The 17,325-nt window shown below is 31.5% G+C and overlaps 7 protein-coding genes across 7 annotated transcripts, besides 3 other annotated features; 4 read left to right on the top strand and 3 right to left on the bottom strand.

Annotated features, from left to right (window-relative positions):
• Positions 1–374: part of a mobile genetic element that runs on past the window's edge.
• A 163-nt stretch (positions 375–537) lies between these two features.
• TVAGG3_0174570 (uncharacterized protein) lies at positions 538–2,031 on the bottom strand (the record flags this gene model as incomplete). Its single annotated transcript, XM_001582208.1, has 1 exon — positions 757–2,031. One exon carries the CDS (start codon positions 2,029–2,031, stop codon positions 757–759), a length of 1,275 nt encoding a protein of 424 aa, XP_001582258.1.
• A 549-nt stretch (positions 2,032–2,580) lies between these two features.
• Positions 2,581–3,621: a mobile genetic element.
• Positions 3,622–4,020: 399 nt separating this feature from the next.
• TVAGG3_0174550 (ADP-D-ribose binding) lies at positions 4,021–5,066 on the top strand (the record flags this gene model as incomplete). The annotated part of the gene is made up of 1 exon (XM_001582207.1): positions 4,021–4,833. One exon carries the CDS (start codon positions 4,021–4,023, stop codon positions 4,831–4,833), a length of 813 nt encoding a protein of 270 aa, XP_001582257.1.
• Positions 5,067–5,161: 95 nt separating this feature from the next.
• Positions 5,162–6,760: a mobile genetic element.
• Positions 6,761–7,286: 526 nt separating this feature from the next.
• TVAGG3_0174530 (uncharacterized protein) lies at positions 7,287–8,228 on the top strand (the record flags this gene model as incomplete). The annotated part of the gene is made up of 1 exon (XM_001582206.1): positions 7,287–8,228. One exon carries the CDS (start codon positions 7,287–7,289, stop codon positions 8,226–8,228), a length of 942 nt encoding a protein of 313 aa, XP_001582256.1.
• Positions 8,229–8,495: 267 nt separating this feature from the next.
• On the top strand, positions 8,496–9,851 carry TVAGG3_0174520 (uncharacterized protein; the record flags this gene model as incomplete). Its single annotated transcript, XM_001582205.1, has 1 exon — positions 8,613–9,797. The coding sequence occupies one exon, from the start codon at positions 8,613–8,615 to the stop codon at positions 9,795–9,797; it is 1,185 nt and encodes a 394-aa protein (XP_001582255.1).
• A 1,841-nt stretch (positions 9,852–11,692) lies between these two features.
• Positions 11,693–14,276, top strand: TVAGG3_0174510 (armadillo (ARM) repeat-containing protein family; the record flags this gene model as incomplete). The annotated part of the gene is made up of 1 exon (XM_001582204.2): positions 11,693–14,227. One exon carries the CDS (start codon positions 11,693–11,695, stop codon positions 14,225–14,227), a length of 2,535 nt encoding a protein of 844 aa, XP_001582254.1.
• A 375-nt stretch (positions 14,277–14,651) lies between these two features.
• TVAGG3_0174500 (protein transport) lies at positions 14,652–15,230 on the bottom strand (the record flags this gene model as incomplete). The annotated part of the gene is made up of 1 exon (XM_001582203.1): positions 14,735–15,226. One exon carries the CDS (start codon positions 15,224–15,226, stop codon positions 14,735–14,737), a length of 492 nt encoding a protein of 163 aa, XP_001582253.1.
• Positions 15,231–15,682: 452 nt separating this feature from the next.
• Positions 15,683–17,230, bottom strand: TVAGG3_0174490 (uncharacterized protein; the record flags this gene model as incomplete). Its single annotated transcript, XM_001582202.1, has 1 exon — positions 15,683–17,230. The coding sequence occupies one exon, from the start codon at positions 17,228–17,230 to the stop codon at positions 15,683–15,685; it is 1,548 nt and encodes a 515-aa protein (XP_001582252.1).
• Positions 17,231–17,325: the final 95 nt, after the last annotated feature.

Below are 17,325 nucleotides of genomic sequence, written 5' to 3'. Positions count from 1 at the left end.
TTTGTTATAATAAAAAAACAAACAGATATAGCTTACACTTCTATAATAAAGATACCTTTTATAGAAATCAGTATGAAATGTGTTTTGGCTTATTGGAAGCATATCAGACATAATCGCCATAATCAAAAAATCTATATACCCAATAAGTAATAAATTTGTCGATATAGATTTTCCATAAAATTAGTTTTTAGTCTGATCCTAAAATAAATTTAATTTTTTATAAAAAAAATCACATTTAAAAGTACCTTTTTAGTAGCTCGAAATCCTGTTGGTGGATTTCGGGCGTACTTCAAAATTAGCTTTTCTTCTACATATGCAAGCTATATTTTAAATATGGGGCAAATCGGATCGGCGAAAGGAGTTTAGTTACCTTTATAATTTCTTTTATTCACACTTCCTTTTCAATTTTAAATCGACACATCCCCTATCTTAATATAATATTAATAGGCAAACTGATTAAAAAACAATTTAATAGATATTAAGAAATATTTACTCAAATTTTTCACTATATTAACATAGTTAACTATGCGTTAGCATCACCTATAATAGTCATTGACTACTTCAGATAACCAAGGATAAAATATACATTTTTTAGTTTGGATATCAAGATTAATTGAAAAAAAATCCGAAATAACTATTGATTTTTAAAATCATCAAAAGAAAGTATTAAAAAATATGTAAGCTATGGGAAAATGAACATTTATTATCAAACAAAAAAATATCTATTTTATTTATATAAACAAACACTAAATACTACTATTTTGAAAAGATTGTTGGTGGTTTCTGAAGGATTTTCTTCTTCTTGCGCATGATCATAATAACAATTACGAAAATAAGCGCTAAACCTATGATTGTTGGTAATAGTTTAACTACAATTTTAGCAAAACTAGGTGATTCTACATCGTCTTTGGCTGCTTCTGCATCCTTTTTGTATTTAAAGTTCATTTCATGATCTCTGCAGCCAGCTTGTGCATCGTATAGTGATATCTGGGTATAATCAAGAATATTGGATCCAAATATGTTACTTTCAGTTTGAACACCGCTAAGATAAAGATTCCAATCGTTTTCTGTGCCATTAAAGTAACAATTCCTGAATGAGAGGAGTGCAACATCACTACTTGCTATAATTCTGTTCGATGTTATAGCGAAACACGTTTGTTGTATTGAAATTGGAACATCTGTCGAAATGAAAACAGATTTGTAGGTATCATTGATAAACATTGTATTCTGGAGTAATGTTGCAGGCTTTCCGATACTGTGACTGTTAATTGCGGACTCTGATGAGCAGCTATGAAAAATATTATAATTTGAAGTGAATAAATTATATCCATTGAGATGGAAACACGAAAATCCCATGTCAGTGACTGATTGTGACATGTTCATTTCTTGTTGAGTAATTGTTTCCCCACGAAATCCAAAAGTTGTTGAAGATGGATTGAATTGATCGATATATTTGTTATTATTGCAGAAGGAATTGTTCATTATTATTTGATTTGACTGAACATACGCGATTGTGTTTTTAGCTGCAAATGATTCAGTAAAACAAACGACAACAGATTTAAATAACTTGGTAAATGTGAATAGACTGCCACCACTAGACTTGGCGTAGCACTTGTAAAAGTTGATTCTCTCAAGATTGAGGTCAAATAAGCCTTCTACAGGAACAAATATGCAAATAGCGCCGCCATGGCCATCAACACCGAGTCCTTGTGCAGTGCATTCTGTGAAAGAACAATCATTCATGAAAATATCAAACTTTCTGGTAAAAACTACACGTGATCTCGTGTCGAGTAAAGCGTATTTATCCGAAACGACTTTAATTGTGGAGGAAAGGAATTTCTTGAAACGGGAGTGAGTCAATTCGAGATTAAAATTCGAATTTGATGCATGAAAAAATGAACTAAACGATTTTTGAAAGTTTGCATGCGAAATAAGTATATTTCTTGAAACTGAAGTCAATGCTAAGCTTAGCATTGCCCCATTTTCATAGTTCTTCCCGCTTAAATGGTAAACAGAAGTATTTATATGCATTTTAATTGGAAAAATGTAAACTATTCAAATTAGGAAAATCGAAAATAAAGTTTGTAGTATCATGTGGAATTTCTTATTTGCACAATTTTTTATTGAACAAAGTTTATGCAATAAGAAATGTGAAATAATGTGTGATACGAAAGTCAGATTCAGAGTCGATCAATCAACCTTCATGTCTATTAATGTGTCCTTTTGATAAACGAAAGCAGAATACCTTAATTGAGAAAAAATGATTAAATCCTCTTTCGATCAACTTGGATACTAGAATTTTGAGATTTTCTTTACAACATTGCAGACAGTTGATAATTGGTAGCTATAGTTATATATCATCATGAACAAATAATTGTTCTCAACGAAAATCCCTGGCTTTCAACTTACCGACTGCTGCCATTATATACATAGTATATTCATGCTATTCGGCTTTAATAATCTACGAAGGAAAAAAAATTACCAAAATGTTGGATAGTACGCTAATGAAAGATGGTTCATAAAAAATAATCAGCACCCTCACATTAATATAAATATTGTTTTTGAGCCGATATATTTTAAGGGTGCACCCGTATGTACGTTTATTTGAGAGGAGGAGGATTACCCTCTCAATTTTGAGGGATTCGTTAGTTTATTTTCTCGATGAATATGCAATAAAATTTGATTTTTACCTTATCAATATACTTCATATAATATACACATGTTCATGTAAAAACTTTTTTCCAAAATCCTCAGGAATTAAGGGATTTTTGAATTTTAAGAATTTTTTTCGAATTTTTTCGAAAAAAAAATATTTTCAGAACAGCCTTAACGGCTAAGATTTAGGAACAATGTTAAGTATCAAAAAGAAAGGAGGTCTGATATAGACAACATATATCGTTGAAGGTTGAAAAAATCTCTAATATTTGAGCCCAAAATTTCAAATTTTAATTTTTTGAAAAAAGAGGCCACCCGTATGTACGTTTATTTGAGAGGAGGAGGATTATATTTTTGAAAGGGTGAAACATTATGAATATGTTAATTATATAATAATATGTATTATTATAAAAAAGAAAAAATAAAGCACGTTAAAATTTTTCTTTCTTGATTTTTTACAAAATCTACTTAGAATTACGCAAAATATGACTAAATAATTATAAACTTCAAGTTAAATTTTAATTTTGATAAATAATTTAAATTTCAAAATATCAAGTTCAGTTCGACTATGTATGTAGTAATTCCTCAATAAAGTGCCAAAACCCTATTAAAATATATGAACATTTTCAACATTTTAATGTTTTTATTTAAAAATTTGATGGAATATGAGCTTCAAACAATTATTATGTAAATAAAAATAATTAAATATATGTATTTATTCGTATTACAACCGTAGTAAGTCGATTCTTCCTTTCTTCTACTGAGTTTTGAATTTGATTTCGAATTGTAAAGAGATTCAAAGGGAAAATACTAGAGGATAAAAACTACCTCCATGAAAGGGTCATAATGGAGTCAAGTTGTAATTTTTGATATTTTTTGCTTTTCGAGCCTAAATAGGTAGCCAAGATAATGCCTAAAAATAAGGTTCTAAATTCTGAAGTTTACATGATCCTCTCGTGTGCACCCTTAATAGGAAAGAATAAAATTACTGTTGAGAATTAGGTTAAAATTCCTATCAAAAAAAATTGAATTGAACTTTCACATGGTCATGATTTCTTCGAAAACTTACTCAATAGATAAAATATAGCAAATAACAATAATATTTTTTGAAGCAGAAAAATCGTATTGGATTTTGAAAAGTGACGATTATTCGTAAATTAACCCTTAACCCAAATTTATTAAAAATTGATTTCAAGGTTAGACCTGAATCTTTTACGATTTTTGTTTCAATTATTTTTTCTTCGTTGAAATCTTCTGAATTGTCACTTTTAAAAATTATAATTGTAGCTAAACACAGAAACAACATGATTATTAGTTAAATAATTATAAGTTTTGGCGGTTATTCTGAAATTGACTGGTCATTCAATGTCGAATAGCATTGTGGACCTGGCTTCTGTTCCGAAATGGAGCGATGCCGGTCCACAATGGATGGAAGAAATGCCTTTACCGCGTAGACTTCATGCAAATATTAGGCCTTGTCCCGAAATCAATAATCTTATATCTATATGGAAATGCGGTGATTCCACTCGTCTTAAATGCGACGCTGTTATAAACAGAACAGACAATAACTTCTCATCAGGGGGAGCCCTTTTTACAAGTATTAATAATGCTGCTGGACCACAATTAGCACAGGCATGCCGTCAAATTGGGCACTGCGATGATTGCAATACAGTTGTTACACCTGGTTTTTCGCTTCCTGCAAAATATGTAATACACACCGTCGGTCCAACAGGCGATGATGACCCGGAGCTTGAATCCACCATGGATTCGGTTTTTTCGCATATTGATGGAGAGTCGATACGTTCTATTGGCATGGCTCCATTTTTCATTGAAAATAATGGATTTTCGCTCGGACATGCAACTCAAATTGCATTTTCAAAAACTCGAAAATTCCTAGAGAATCCAGAAAACAGACAGAAAGTTGACAGAATAGTTTTTATAGTTACCCAGCCTCATAGTATTCCAATATTCGTTAGATTACTGTATTTATACTTCCCTATAGAAGAAATCGAAGTAGATAGCGAAGTGGATGGAGATATTATATTGGAAGAAGAGGATGAAGAGTATTATTCTGATTATGATGCAGATGAAGATAATATTATGTTTGAATTTAATCAAGGAGAGTCTGAACCCGAACTTTGTGCTGTAATCCCTCCTGGCTCTCAAATTTCTTTGTAAATAGATATTGTTTGAGATGTTTAATTCTTGATATTTTATCGTTAGAACTGTTTTTTAAATAATTTTAGCAAAAATCATATTAGAAATATAAACCATTGTGAATGACGCTGTTCGATCATCATATTTATAATAATGAATATTAAAAATTATATTTACGACCAATTTCTTTAATTTTTGTATGGAATCTGTTTTGTTATTTAAAAATACGCATTTTTTATTTTCCAAAATTTTTTGAAATCAACAAAAATAATATGAAATTCATATTTTTTGAAGTTAAAAATTAATTTTCGAATTTTTTTTGGAATTATTTTTTTAACAAGGATAAAAGTATAGATCCAAGGTGATGTGATTTTTGCATCCCTGGGATGGATGATACACCCAAAGTGTCACCTTTTTTGGGATAACATGAATTTTCAATATCATGAGAGTTCTGCAAACCATATGCACAATATCTATTCAGCCTGACTTCTTGTATATATGAGTTAGACTTCTTAAATATTGTGCTTGGGGCGATATAAGCATTTCCGAGATTACCATCGTGCTCTATAGTATGCTACTTCTCCCTGGTTCTAGCTCAGTTCCAAGGATATTGGCGTTCAAGGATTTGGCAAGGTCCTTCCGAAGTCTCTCATTCGATGAGAGATTTCGGAAGAATCTTGCCTTAAAGTACTCCAACTCTTGTTCTTTTGTTCCTAAATAGTGAGAAAAGTTATTTGACTACTTAAGGTAGAGATTATCCGAGGTCCCTCATTTGATGAGAGGCCTCGGATAATCTCTGCCTTAAAATTGTACACTTGTAGTCCATGAGAGTGTAAGTATACATTGATAGGACAGCTTTCTTCTGAAGTCTTAGATTTGATGAGAACCTCAGAAGAAAACTGTCCTATTTTATAGTAAAAGGAGTTTCAGGAGCTCCAAAGCTCCCTTTCGTAAGGATTAGGAGCTTTGGAGCTCCTGGTTCGTAGATGTGTTTCGCATCTTTCATCAGCAAAGGACATTTACCATCTGGGACTCTGTTGATGGAGACTCAGGAGCTCCAAAGCTCCCTTTAGTAAGGATTAGAAGCTTTGAAGCTCCTGGTTCGTAGACGTGTTTCGCATCTTTCATCAGAAGAGGCCCAAATGGTAAATAGCCTCTGCTGATGAGCTTCAGGAGCTCCAAGGCTCCCTCTCGTAACGATTAGGAGCTTTGTAGCTCCTGAAGGTAAGGTAGGATTGCTCTGATCTCTAATCAGTAGATGCCATGCCTCATTATGAACTCTACTGACAAGAGATCAAGAGCTCCAAGGACTCCCTTTTGAGTTAGTGGCGTTCTCACCATTTAGTAGGATTGCTGATCCTACTAATGAAGTGATCACTTAGTATACGTTTTGAATAAATTGAATTTTTTTTAGAATTTAGTATTTTTTATAGACATCACATGTATATTATAAATACATAAATATATTCTTTAATTCAAAAAATTCAATTCGGTTTTGGGATGGGTATCCCAGCCCCAAGTATTCAATTTTATTCAATTTTTAAAGAATTTTGGTTTGGGATGCCCAGACCAAAACAAGCTTTATATTTTGATGTGTAGATACGTATGTGTGCATCATTGTTGTGTTATATATTATGTTTTAATGAAAAAAAAATCTGATTCAAAAAAAAATTATCACTAATTAGTTGATAATATAAAGAAAAATAGATAAATTGTATGTTTTGAGAGTATTTATCCACATTCACTCATATGAATTTCATTAAATAGTGTCTTTTTACTCCCAAATTTATTTTGAATTATTGAAATCAAAGAAAAAAAAATCAGAAAAATTTCTCGAAATTTTTATTTTCAAAAAAAATTTGGATTTTATATTGAAAACTGACACTGGGAGGACGATAGGGCTGGGATTGGAGATACCCCCCTCACTTGGGAAAAATACGGATCTATAGATAAAAGTAAGTAATGCAGAACGGTAGTGTATCATGTGAGTAACTGAGTTTTGTCAATTTTGTTATACTTTGATATTCTATTTCCTAAATTGAACATATGGTACCCAGATTTTGCCATCGGAACATCAAATATGCACATTAAACATCAAATATGCTTATATGTTATCTCAAGAATATGAAAGGCGATAAGTTTCTCTTATGATTTGATGTTTTTCATCAAGTCAAAGAGTAAAAACACGGCATTACTCTTTTGCACACACATTTCTTTATATATTACACATTGTCATTATTCATGATTCATCAATTTTAGTCATTTCTCTCGTTACAAAAGGTGACATATCGATGTTTTTTCAATCATCATATCAACAGCACAGACTCAGGCAAAGAGACTTAATTAAGTATCGACTAATTCACCTAATCGTAGTTATTCCACTCATATTCTTTTTAATGCCTGTTTCCTTTATTTTTGAACCAAAATTTTATCCTCTATTAACAGAATCCCATTTTAAGCATAAATTATACCAGATGAATGAAACAATTGACAATTTCTTACTGTCATCAGATAAAGAATACAAAAATTGCGCCTTTTGCCCTAAGGTTCCTCATACAAAGTGGGATATTTCATATTCAACAGACAGAGATGTAATGATCTTTATGTCATTTGGCTATATCCACAATAGAACAATAGTTTTCCTACACAGTTTAAGAGATCACGGATGTAAAGCGAAATTTGTGATGTTTAGCGATACAAAAGGATATAAACAGTTTCAGGAATACGATAAAGAAATACATTTTACAGATTGTGGCGTTATATGCCTTGACATGGGAGAATTCATTGCAAAACAGCCCGATGGAAGGATTAATAGATTTGATTTATACAAGAAAAAGCAAGAGCTTATTGCTGAGTTGATTAATTTCTACGGATCTCTCATCGATTGTGTTTTTGTTATTGATGTCTCTGATTCTCTTGCAATGGTTGATCCTTTCTTAATTATTCCACCTGATGGAAGAGCTCATGTACTTTACGAGAACTGGCCAATTCAAAATGACCAAGAAACATGGGACCAATTTCTTATTCTTAATAATAATAGTCATGAATTTGATAAACATGATATTATCACGGGAACTATCATTGTTGGTGAAAGATACGAAGTTTTGAGGTTTGTTGACATTGTAACAATGATTTACGACACTCATCCACAGAGTTATCGAATTCTTGACCAATCTCTTTATACTTACGCATTTTACTATAATTTACATAAGAAGTATAACCTAGATCTCGGTGTTATTGAGAAATTCCACGGATTAATTTGTCCAAACACAGAATTAATCTTTGGAACAGATATGGATACCCAGGTTTACTACAACACAACTATAAGACCAATAGTTATACACCATTCTCAATGGAGATGCGGTCCTTGCGAGAATTATTATCATTATTGTATGACAGGCAGCGTATTTCCATAATAATACGCATACGGTTATAAATATTTAGATAGATTTTGTTTGTATTTAATAAATTTATATGTTTTATCAAATATTTTTTTTACAATCTATAATTGCATAGTGAAATAGAACCCAAGGAAAGATTAACAACCTTAATACCTTAAGTAGGCAGCATGTTGATAGTGAAATTTAGAGCTTGAAAAATTATTTGATGAATATGTCTTGATATTAAAAATATTAGTATAAAATGCATTCAAATCATCTAAAATTATATGAATTAATGAGGAACAAAACTATATAATTTTTTTCTCATATTTTTCTTGCTTATCAGGCATGCTATTGTGGTGGTAACTTCCAACGTATGGATATGTAAGATATTTGCTCGTAAAAAGTTCATTTTTCAAAATGGATTTCCTCCCTTCTTTTCCAATGACAGTCAACCCTTTAAACCTTCCTTCAATACCTCATACAAGTCCTAAAACAAGTACTTCTGCACCAGTTACTATTCAAAAATCTCCAATTTATACTCTAAATCAATGCAAATTATATTTTGAAAAAAATAAAGAAGAAAACTCAGGAATAAATGACGACAGTGGATCTGTTGCATTTCTTGAAGAGGGACCCTCAGTTGAAATTACGTTAGAAAATCAAAAAAAGAATTATGCTATCAAAAAATCAAAAATTTCTACAGAATCTGGCTGTGTAAAACTCACCATTCCAAAGTGGACACTTCATATTTACCAATCAGATGAAAAAATCTTGAACACAGTTCTCGCAGCGTATCATATTGTGAAACACTCTCAAAAAACAAAGTATCCAAGATCAGTTTCCGAAATTACTCAAGACAAAATTAATGCTAAAGACAAATTCGAAATCAAAGTTTTCAAATGGAAATTTGATAAATCACCAAAAATGACCGAAATCGAAGCCGATACAGCTTACAATCAAGAAAACATACCAGAAGTATACAAACCACTTGTCTACGGATTTTCTTACCCCAACAAAGTTGTCAAAATCGAAAATGATGAAATAACTTTAGTTGACATTATTTCATACGAAAAATTTGTAAGGCGCATTAGTGTTGTTAACGTCGCTGATCGTCTGGCACAATTAGAAGATAATGCCGACATTTTGATAGCGAGAGCCGAGAATTATGTTAAATACAAACAAATGCAGAGAGCATTGAACAAACTAAAGGAGAAATCATACAGTTTAGATAAGAGAATTAATGCAAATGCCATTGAGCTGCTCAATCTTCAAAATGCTGCAGCAGAAGGACAAGAAAATATTTCTGACATCAAAATGAAAATTTTGAGAGCCCCGACAGACCAAAAGGAGGAAGAAGCATTGATCTGCAAGGAACGTGCTTCAATGATATCCACTATAAATGGAATAAATACCCACGGAGACGATCTTGAATTAGAAATGTTGTCTCAAGACGGTTCTCGAATGAAATTCGCTGATTACGTGTTATCAGCTTTCAAAGTCCTTTGCGCTGACCTTGGAAGTGGAAATGATTTTTCTGCAGACGCGTTGAAGCAGAAATTGTCTGCTGCTACAGCTCTTATTATGGAATCATCACTTATATAAATAGTTTCTGTTCTTTCTTTTTCTATATATTACTTTTTAAACCTATCGAATCCCAATTTTTGAAATTATTTTTTTAGCCACTGCTCATTAAAATGTTATATTTTGGATATTTATCTCATCAAAGTATATACTTTTTATTAAAACAAAATTCGATAAAGGTTCGCTATTCAGTAGTAATATTCCTTATTTTGGTCTCCATATCGTATTTTATTCTTAAAATTTCATAGTATACATACAATAAATTGAAATGGAGACCTAAAATATGATTTCGATAATGTACTCTTAAACTTCAATGATATTTGAAGAATTCGTGTACCATACGTAAGGATGTCAATTTGGAAGAAAAGTGAGAAAATTCCTAAAATTCTAAAAATGAATTTTCCAAACGTACTTTTTTATCTCATTTTTTTGATTTTGAAAAAAATTTGGAGAGAAGAACTCTTCGTTTTTGAATTTTGTCACAATGGTTTTAAAGTATATTAGACACATGTATTGATATTACTATTTTTGTATATTTTGAGAGAAAATCCCTAAAAAGTGAGAAAATCTGAGACGGTTTGAGAAAATAAATAAACTATTGAAAATTTGAATTAAACTTCTAATTTGGAAAAAAGAAATTTGGAAAGAAGAAAATTCAAAAATCGAGATTTAGACTCAGTATCAAATGGAGAACAAAATGTTTCTTCATATGAAGGAAAAAATTTTCTTGAGAAGAAATAGAGTTTTTAAAATTTTATTGTATGTAATAAAATAAACAAATATTAAAATTATTTTTTGATAACAAGAAAATTCCCAACAGAAAATATTTGAGACAAAGAAAAAAAGAAAATTGAAAAATATTACTCTCCTTTACATTTCATGAGATTTTCAATTTATTTTCATAAAATTGACAATTTTATACGTTTAGATGAAAATAAGTGATTTTGCTTGAAATAAAAATTATTGTTTGTTTACAGCTATCAAATAGATTTTTGTTATTTTGATTAAAATTTGTTAATCAAATTAATAATTTTTTTGTAAATATCTTAAATATCTGGATCACTCACTGATACGATAAATTAAACGATAAAAATAATTCAAACTCAACTAAGTTTCCTGTCTTTCAACCAAAAAATATTATGCAATTTAAATTAAATTGTTTATTCAAAGATAAAACAAAGATAAAGTAATTATAATTATCATATACTTTATGAATAACTCTCTAATTGGATAAGATTTTCGTACAAATATTTTTATTAATATCGATAAGAATATGTTTACCTACTATCACCATATGTCGATAAACAAGAGTAGAGTGATTTTTATCATCGAAACTTTTTAAAAGCTGTAAGCAGGAAGTAATAATCTTGTTTTTTCTGAGTTAGTTGTAGAACTATTGATGCCCGAGTTATCATTGTGATGCAGAAGGATATCAATGTACTGACTGAAGGATATGAATTGAATTTTATTGAATTTCAATTTGATCAAAATTTGTTGAAATGATATGAATGTGTCAACTTCTGTATCATTCTCCTTCACTCCTTCCTTATTCTTTCGAGAACGAAGCTAGCTCAGCTTTCGCTGAGCGAATTGACACTTTTCATGCCCTAAACGTACATATTCTCAAATTTATCGCAAAAATTATACCACCCAAACTAGTATATTCTTATTTTAAATATGATATTATCCTTATATTCCACACTAGAATATATTTAAATCAACTTTTAAAAAAGTTCGAATCCTGCGCGTCTCACTTTTTAAATTTTCCAAAAGGAAAATTATATTCTCCTAAAGTGAAAACAATTTTCCAAATTGACTTCCTTAACCATACGTATTAATTAAGGATTTATTTCATTTTCCTCGCATGTGGTTCAAATTTCAGATTTATTAGATTCAGAACTTTACAATTTCTTACCATGACAAATAAAGAGGAGATTCTCCAAACATTAATTGATGCATCGAAGTTTTATCAAGAGCATCAGAATGATGATGAAGGGTTTGATATCGATTTTAATAATTTGTGGGAATTTTTGGTAAATATTGCCACAAATGACGTCGAAACACTCGCAAGCTTTTATCCATACTTATCTACTATCGCGGAATACGATTCTGAGTTCCAAGATGTCAATCCAGATTGCGTTACTAAATTAATTACAAAGTTTACTGATCATAACAAGCCTTCCGAGGAAAGGAAGAAATCAATGACACCTTTAGTCCGTTTACTTCCTTTCTTGAATAAAGAAAACACGATAAAAGTTGTTGTTGGAATGATAAGATTATCAGAGCGATTAATCGACAAGAAGAGAGATATTCCTCATGCCATGATCAAAATATTCGATGAAATTGTCTCAACAAACATGTCAAATGAAACAATCGAAGAAATCTTCAAATCAATCAAAGAAAATATCGGCGATAGAAAGAAGAGTGGACCATTAGTTGTCCTCGGCTCATTCATTAAGATTATCGTACCAGCTATTGGCAAAACAGTAGATTTAATCGAAATAATTCAAAAAGCTTTCGAAGGATCGACTCTTGATACAATTGCAGGCCTATTTGTCTTAGACAAACTTGGCCAGAATCTGGGAAATACTGAGGAAAACGTTGATCCAAAGCTTATTTTGAAAATTTTGATTTCAGAAATGTACGATGACAACGAAGAAATACGTAAATACGCTGCTGTTGCATTCAAGTCCATGTGTGACAACGGAATATTCAACAGTGACTCCGTAACAAGGTTATTTATTCGCGAATTTTCGAATTTCAACCAACCAACATTACTTCCTGTATTCTTTGAGTCATTACGAGTCATGGTAAACTCCAATGTTGACATGGATAGCAGTGATGATGATTTAGAAGAAGAAGAATTCGATGAAGACCCAATTAAAGAAAATACAGCAGAAGAAGACATCCCAGATGATGAAGATGAAGATAACGAGGATGATGACAGCTTAGTTAATGTAAAACCAATCAGAGATTTTACAATTTCTGCATTAAAGGCTTCACCAAGCAACGAAATCCTCGAGGGCTGCATATTCACACTCGCAGACATCGTTAACCTCTCATCATCCCTTATCAAAGATCAAAAGAAAGACGTCAGAACAAAAATTTACAAATTCCTCGATGGAAAGACATATCCGCTGTTTCCAGCCATAGCAAGTTTCATCAGGAGCTCATTTGAGAACAGTAATTTAGCTCCAACAGGTCGTTTGGCCCAACGTCTCAGATTATTATTGCATGGAGCGAAGAAACCAGAGGTTGGACCCCTTGCAAAGCGTTTAGAATGCGCAGAAAACATCGCAGCCATCGCCAGACCTGTTAGAAAAGCTCTTGTTACTCCTGTTTTCGATTTCGGATTCGAAAACCTTAAATCTGATACAGAAGAGACACAAATCCTTGCTGCCAGAGTCATTGGTCGCATTGCTAGATCATTAACTTCTCAACAAGCCTTGGATTCCTTTGCAATTATTGCAAATTTCTCCAGAAAAGTCATTTCCTTTGAAAGTTTCGAGACAATATTGAAGCAAGTTACATCATTAGCCTCAAACCAAGGTATTACTGAATCCCAAGTCTCTCCTTTGATCTCAGATTTAATTGATGGCAAAGCAAACGCATTAGAGAGGACACCACCCCAACAATCTATGCCAGTATGTGTTCAAGCGTTCAAATTCATCAGTTCCTGCATCAGATTAGGCAAAGCTTCCAAACTTGGACCGAAATTTTCCTCATTATTGCTTTCCTCCAACAAACCATCCAAAGCAGCCTCTCCTTATGTTTCCGACTGCATCAGTGCTGCAATAGAGAAGGAATTGATCACTGACGACCTTCTCAAGCAGTGCGCAAAGAAGATTTACCAAATGTTCATGACAACAACGATAGAGGACACAAAGAACGTTATCGCGTTTTCGGATCTCCTTCGTGTTTCATATAAACGCGATAAGAATTCGTTCGATACCAAGCAAATCTTCAAAAAAGTTTCGGAAATGGTCAGAGATGTTGCAGACAACGAAGATGAAGAAGAAGATGACGAAGGCGGCGAATCACAAGAAGAGGAAGCTGTTGTTGCTCTCGCTCTCTTTGTTTTCACTTGTTATTTGACTGACAAATCATTGAAAGTCAGTAAAACATTGATTCACAACCTCATGGATTTGTTGACAATTACTTCTGACGATCCTCACATTCCTCCACTAATTTCTGCTATTATAGAGATGTTTGGCGCTGGAAAGAGATTCGCGGAAATAAAGAACTACACACTCGAAACATTCGCTCAGATAATTTCGATGGAAAATGACGAAATTTCTGAATTGGATTTGAATTCTGGCGATTTCGAGAAAATGTCGAAGATTTTGAAGGATGAAGTGAAGGCAGATAAGGAATTGATCAAATTCGTAACACAGGATTTCGCTGATGATGAATCAAAGATGGCGAGATTCAATGATTTCATTTCAAAGTAATTTTTTTATTATTTATGTTAAATAAACAAATAATTTATTATTTATTACCATAAATATGTATTGTTCTATTAGTATACTATGGAAAATTGATGTGTATAAGTATATCAATTAAAGAAATAGATGATTTAACTTTCATTTAAGAATCTTCATAATAAAATTTAGTGATAAATAATAAATTTAATGATTTTGATACAACATATAATCTATATATGCAATATATTTTATAGGTATTCAGTATTGATGATAATTTGCCAATTTTTTATTGGTGATTCCGCCATTTCATCCAAATTGACATCATATTGCTATCATTTCATAAATTAGCAGTCTATTCTATATAAAGTTACCATTTAGTCATATGTTTCATTAAAAAAATATTATTTAATTCGTGATATTTTGATATCATGAAAATATTAAATATTTAGATATGAGAGAACTGTAAATTGTTTATTTTATTACAATAGATAGATAATGGTATAGTTAATTTTGAAGATTAGATTGTAATAAAATTTATTTTGCAGGGATATTCATTTTAATGCCAAAACGCTTATCCTGTGCATTCTCTTCTGCAAGGCGAGATAAAGCAACATCTGTCTGTGTTTCAAAGATCAGGCCACCGTTAATAAGCGAATCAAGTACTTGTAAAGCTTTATCTGGGTTGAATGCTAACTGTACTTCAGAAACATCCTTGAAGCAGCCGTTAAGGACTTCGACAAATGTGTGAATAATGTCCAACATAGCTAATGGATTTTCACATTCGTCAACAACTGTAATGACGAAGAGAGAAGCATAAGCACAATAAACTATAAAGACTTTGCGTTGGAATTCGTAGCTTGTGATGCCATCTCCTGGAAGAATGTTGCAAAGATTTGAAGCACGTGTAGAAACCATTCTGAAAACTTCGTGGGCGAGGCGATTTCTTGTTTCTTGGCTCATTTCGACATAAGCACGGGCAAGGCGGATGTCTCCGTTCTCATTAATGACGAAAAATCCGTAGATCATTTTGACAAATTTCTTCTGACAGTCACTTTTGTAAATCCGATGAAATTATTCAAATCTTTACCTGATGCTGATCATTTGTTATTTGAAGAATCTGCATTGGTACATATACTAACTAACATGATTATAATTGATTTGTTACATATAAAACATCTCAATTGCAATATTTTGAAATGAAAAACATATACGCTCCAGTTAGTGGAATTTGACAATATATTATACATCATTTTATTCTCTTTAAGTATATTGGACTATCTCAATATCATTCATATGATTAAATGATATGCTTTCACTTGGATTTTTTTAAATCTGAATTTAGCATAAATCTTATTTATATAAATACACTTTTTATTGAATGTGTTGCCTAGACACTTCATGTTTATATATTTAAAGTCCTAATTAAGGATAATATTTAAGAGAAAAAAATAATTTAAGATAAGATAGATAAATATCAAACATTTATTTAGTATTAGTATCAACAATTAAATTTTCAACAAGAGAAATCTTAATATTCTTATTTTTAATTTGAATTTTTGCAATCATTCTATTTTTGAGGGTTTGACAAGCAGAACCATAATTATTGAACTTTTCTTGGAAGTGCTTCACCGATCTCATGATTCCCATAACAAGAACATCGGCATTTGCTAAAAGTGAGTCTCCATATGAAGAAAACGGAGGCTTTTCGGTTTTCATGGCCATGATTAGTTTATTCATATTCGTAGCTGTGTCTTCTTTTACAATTTTGTAAAGTTCTAACAATAAAATGTATAAAGTAGCAAATCTAATGGAAGAATACACTGTTTCATCTTTAAACAACATTATCCTCTTAATTTCTGTAGTTATTTCATCAATACTTTCAGAAAAAGTTGTTAATTGAGATAAAATCTCCGAAAATTCTTGGAAAATTTCTGTTTGGAAGCCGAAGTAGAATAGAGTTCGTTCTAATGTCTTGCAGCTATTCATTTTGATGTATGTAGATCGATATTCACAATCAAATTTATCTGTTATCATCAAATGAGTAGAAAATTGCTCCAAATAACGGGCATGTTCTTTCTTACCAACTTGTTTGCATCTTTCGCCAAATAATTTTGTTCCAAATAGTGGAGATTCATCTGTTCCATAAAGAGATTTGCAAATTGTTGTCATTGACTTGGAAGGAACATCAACAAACGTCAAATTGTCAACGTATGCTGTATAATATGAAAAACTACGAACGTCTAAGATCTCTAGCTTGATTTCGGAAACACGATCTTCTGGAGATGAAGATGAGTACTCTAAAAGGTCTTCGTATATTGATATCGTTTTCTCTTTGGTGAATTTGGAAAACGCTGTTTGCAGATTAGGTGAATATGCAAGTATTTTCATCTTCTGAGGGAGAGAAACAAAAAATTGTTGCAAATTAAATGGATCTAAACTTTCTCTTCGCTCGTCGACAATTGAGTAGTACAAGAACTTCGATAGATTTGGTAATAATGATGAACACCACTCGAGAACTTGTTTTTCGGAAATTAATGACCTTGAAAATAATTTTAAAGATTTAAGGAAACTTTCGACTGATTCAATGCTTGTGAAAAAGATCTGACCAACAATGATGATCTGAGCAATAGGAATAGGGAGCTGAGCTTCTTTTGCAATAGAGGGAAAATCAGATCTTTTGATAAATTTTCCTTGTGATGAATATACTTTAAATGGATGCAAAAGAGATAAAAGAGTAGGTCTGTGCTGTGTTGCTGTGATTGTGATTAATGAATGTTCAAATAAATTGTAGGCAACAAGGTTTTCGAGGTATAATGATAGGAGAAACCATGATATTTTGACTGAAGATGCATTTCCAAAATAAGCTGTATTAAAAAACGTCACTAATTGTTGAATTGGTTGTCGCAAAATTTCTGTAAGTTGAGCTTCTGTTAGATTTTGCTGCTGTACATTCTCTCCGGCTTGAATATTTCCGTTTTGAACATTTTGAATTGTTTGATTCATTGATTGATCATTATTGTTTGGAATCATTTTGAAGTTGTAACTTTTTTTTATAAAAATAAAAGAAGTTTTCAAATCCTACCATTTACTTTCTATATCAAAATGAATATTATTGAAATGATGTT

The sequence above is a fragment of the Trichomonas vaginalis genome, chromosome IV (genome assembly GCF_026262505.1).
Source record: "Trichomonas vaginalis G3 chromosome IV, whole genome shotgun sequence".
NCBI classification, from domain to species: Eukaryota; Parabasalia; order Trichomonadida; family Trichomonadidae; genus Trichomonas; species Trichomonas vaginalis.
The sequence above is the reverse complement of the archived record's forward strand: the minus strand, read 5'-3'. Positions and strand labels throughout refer to the sequence as shown.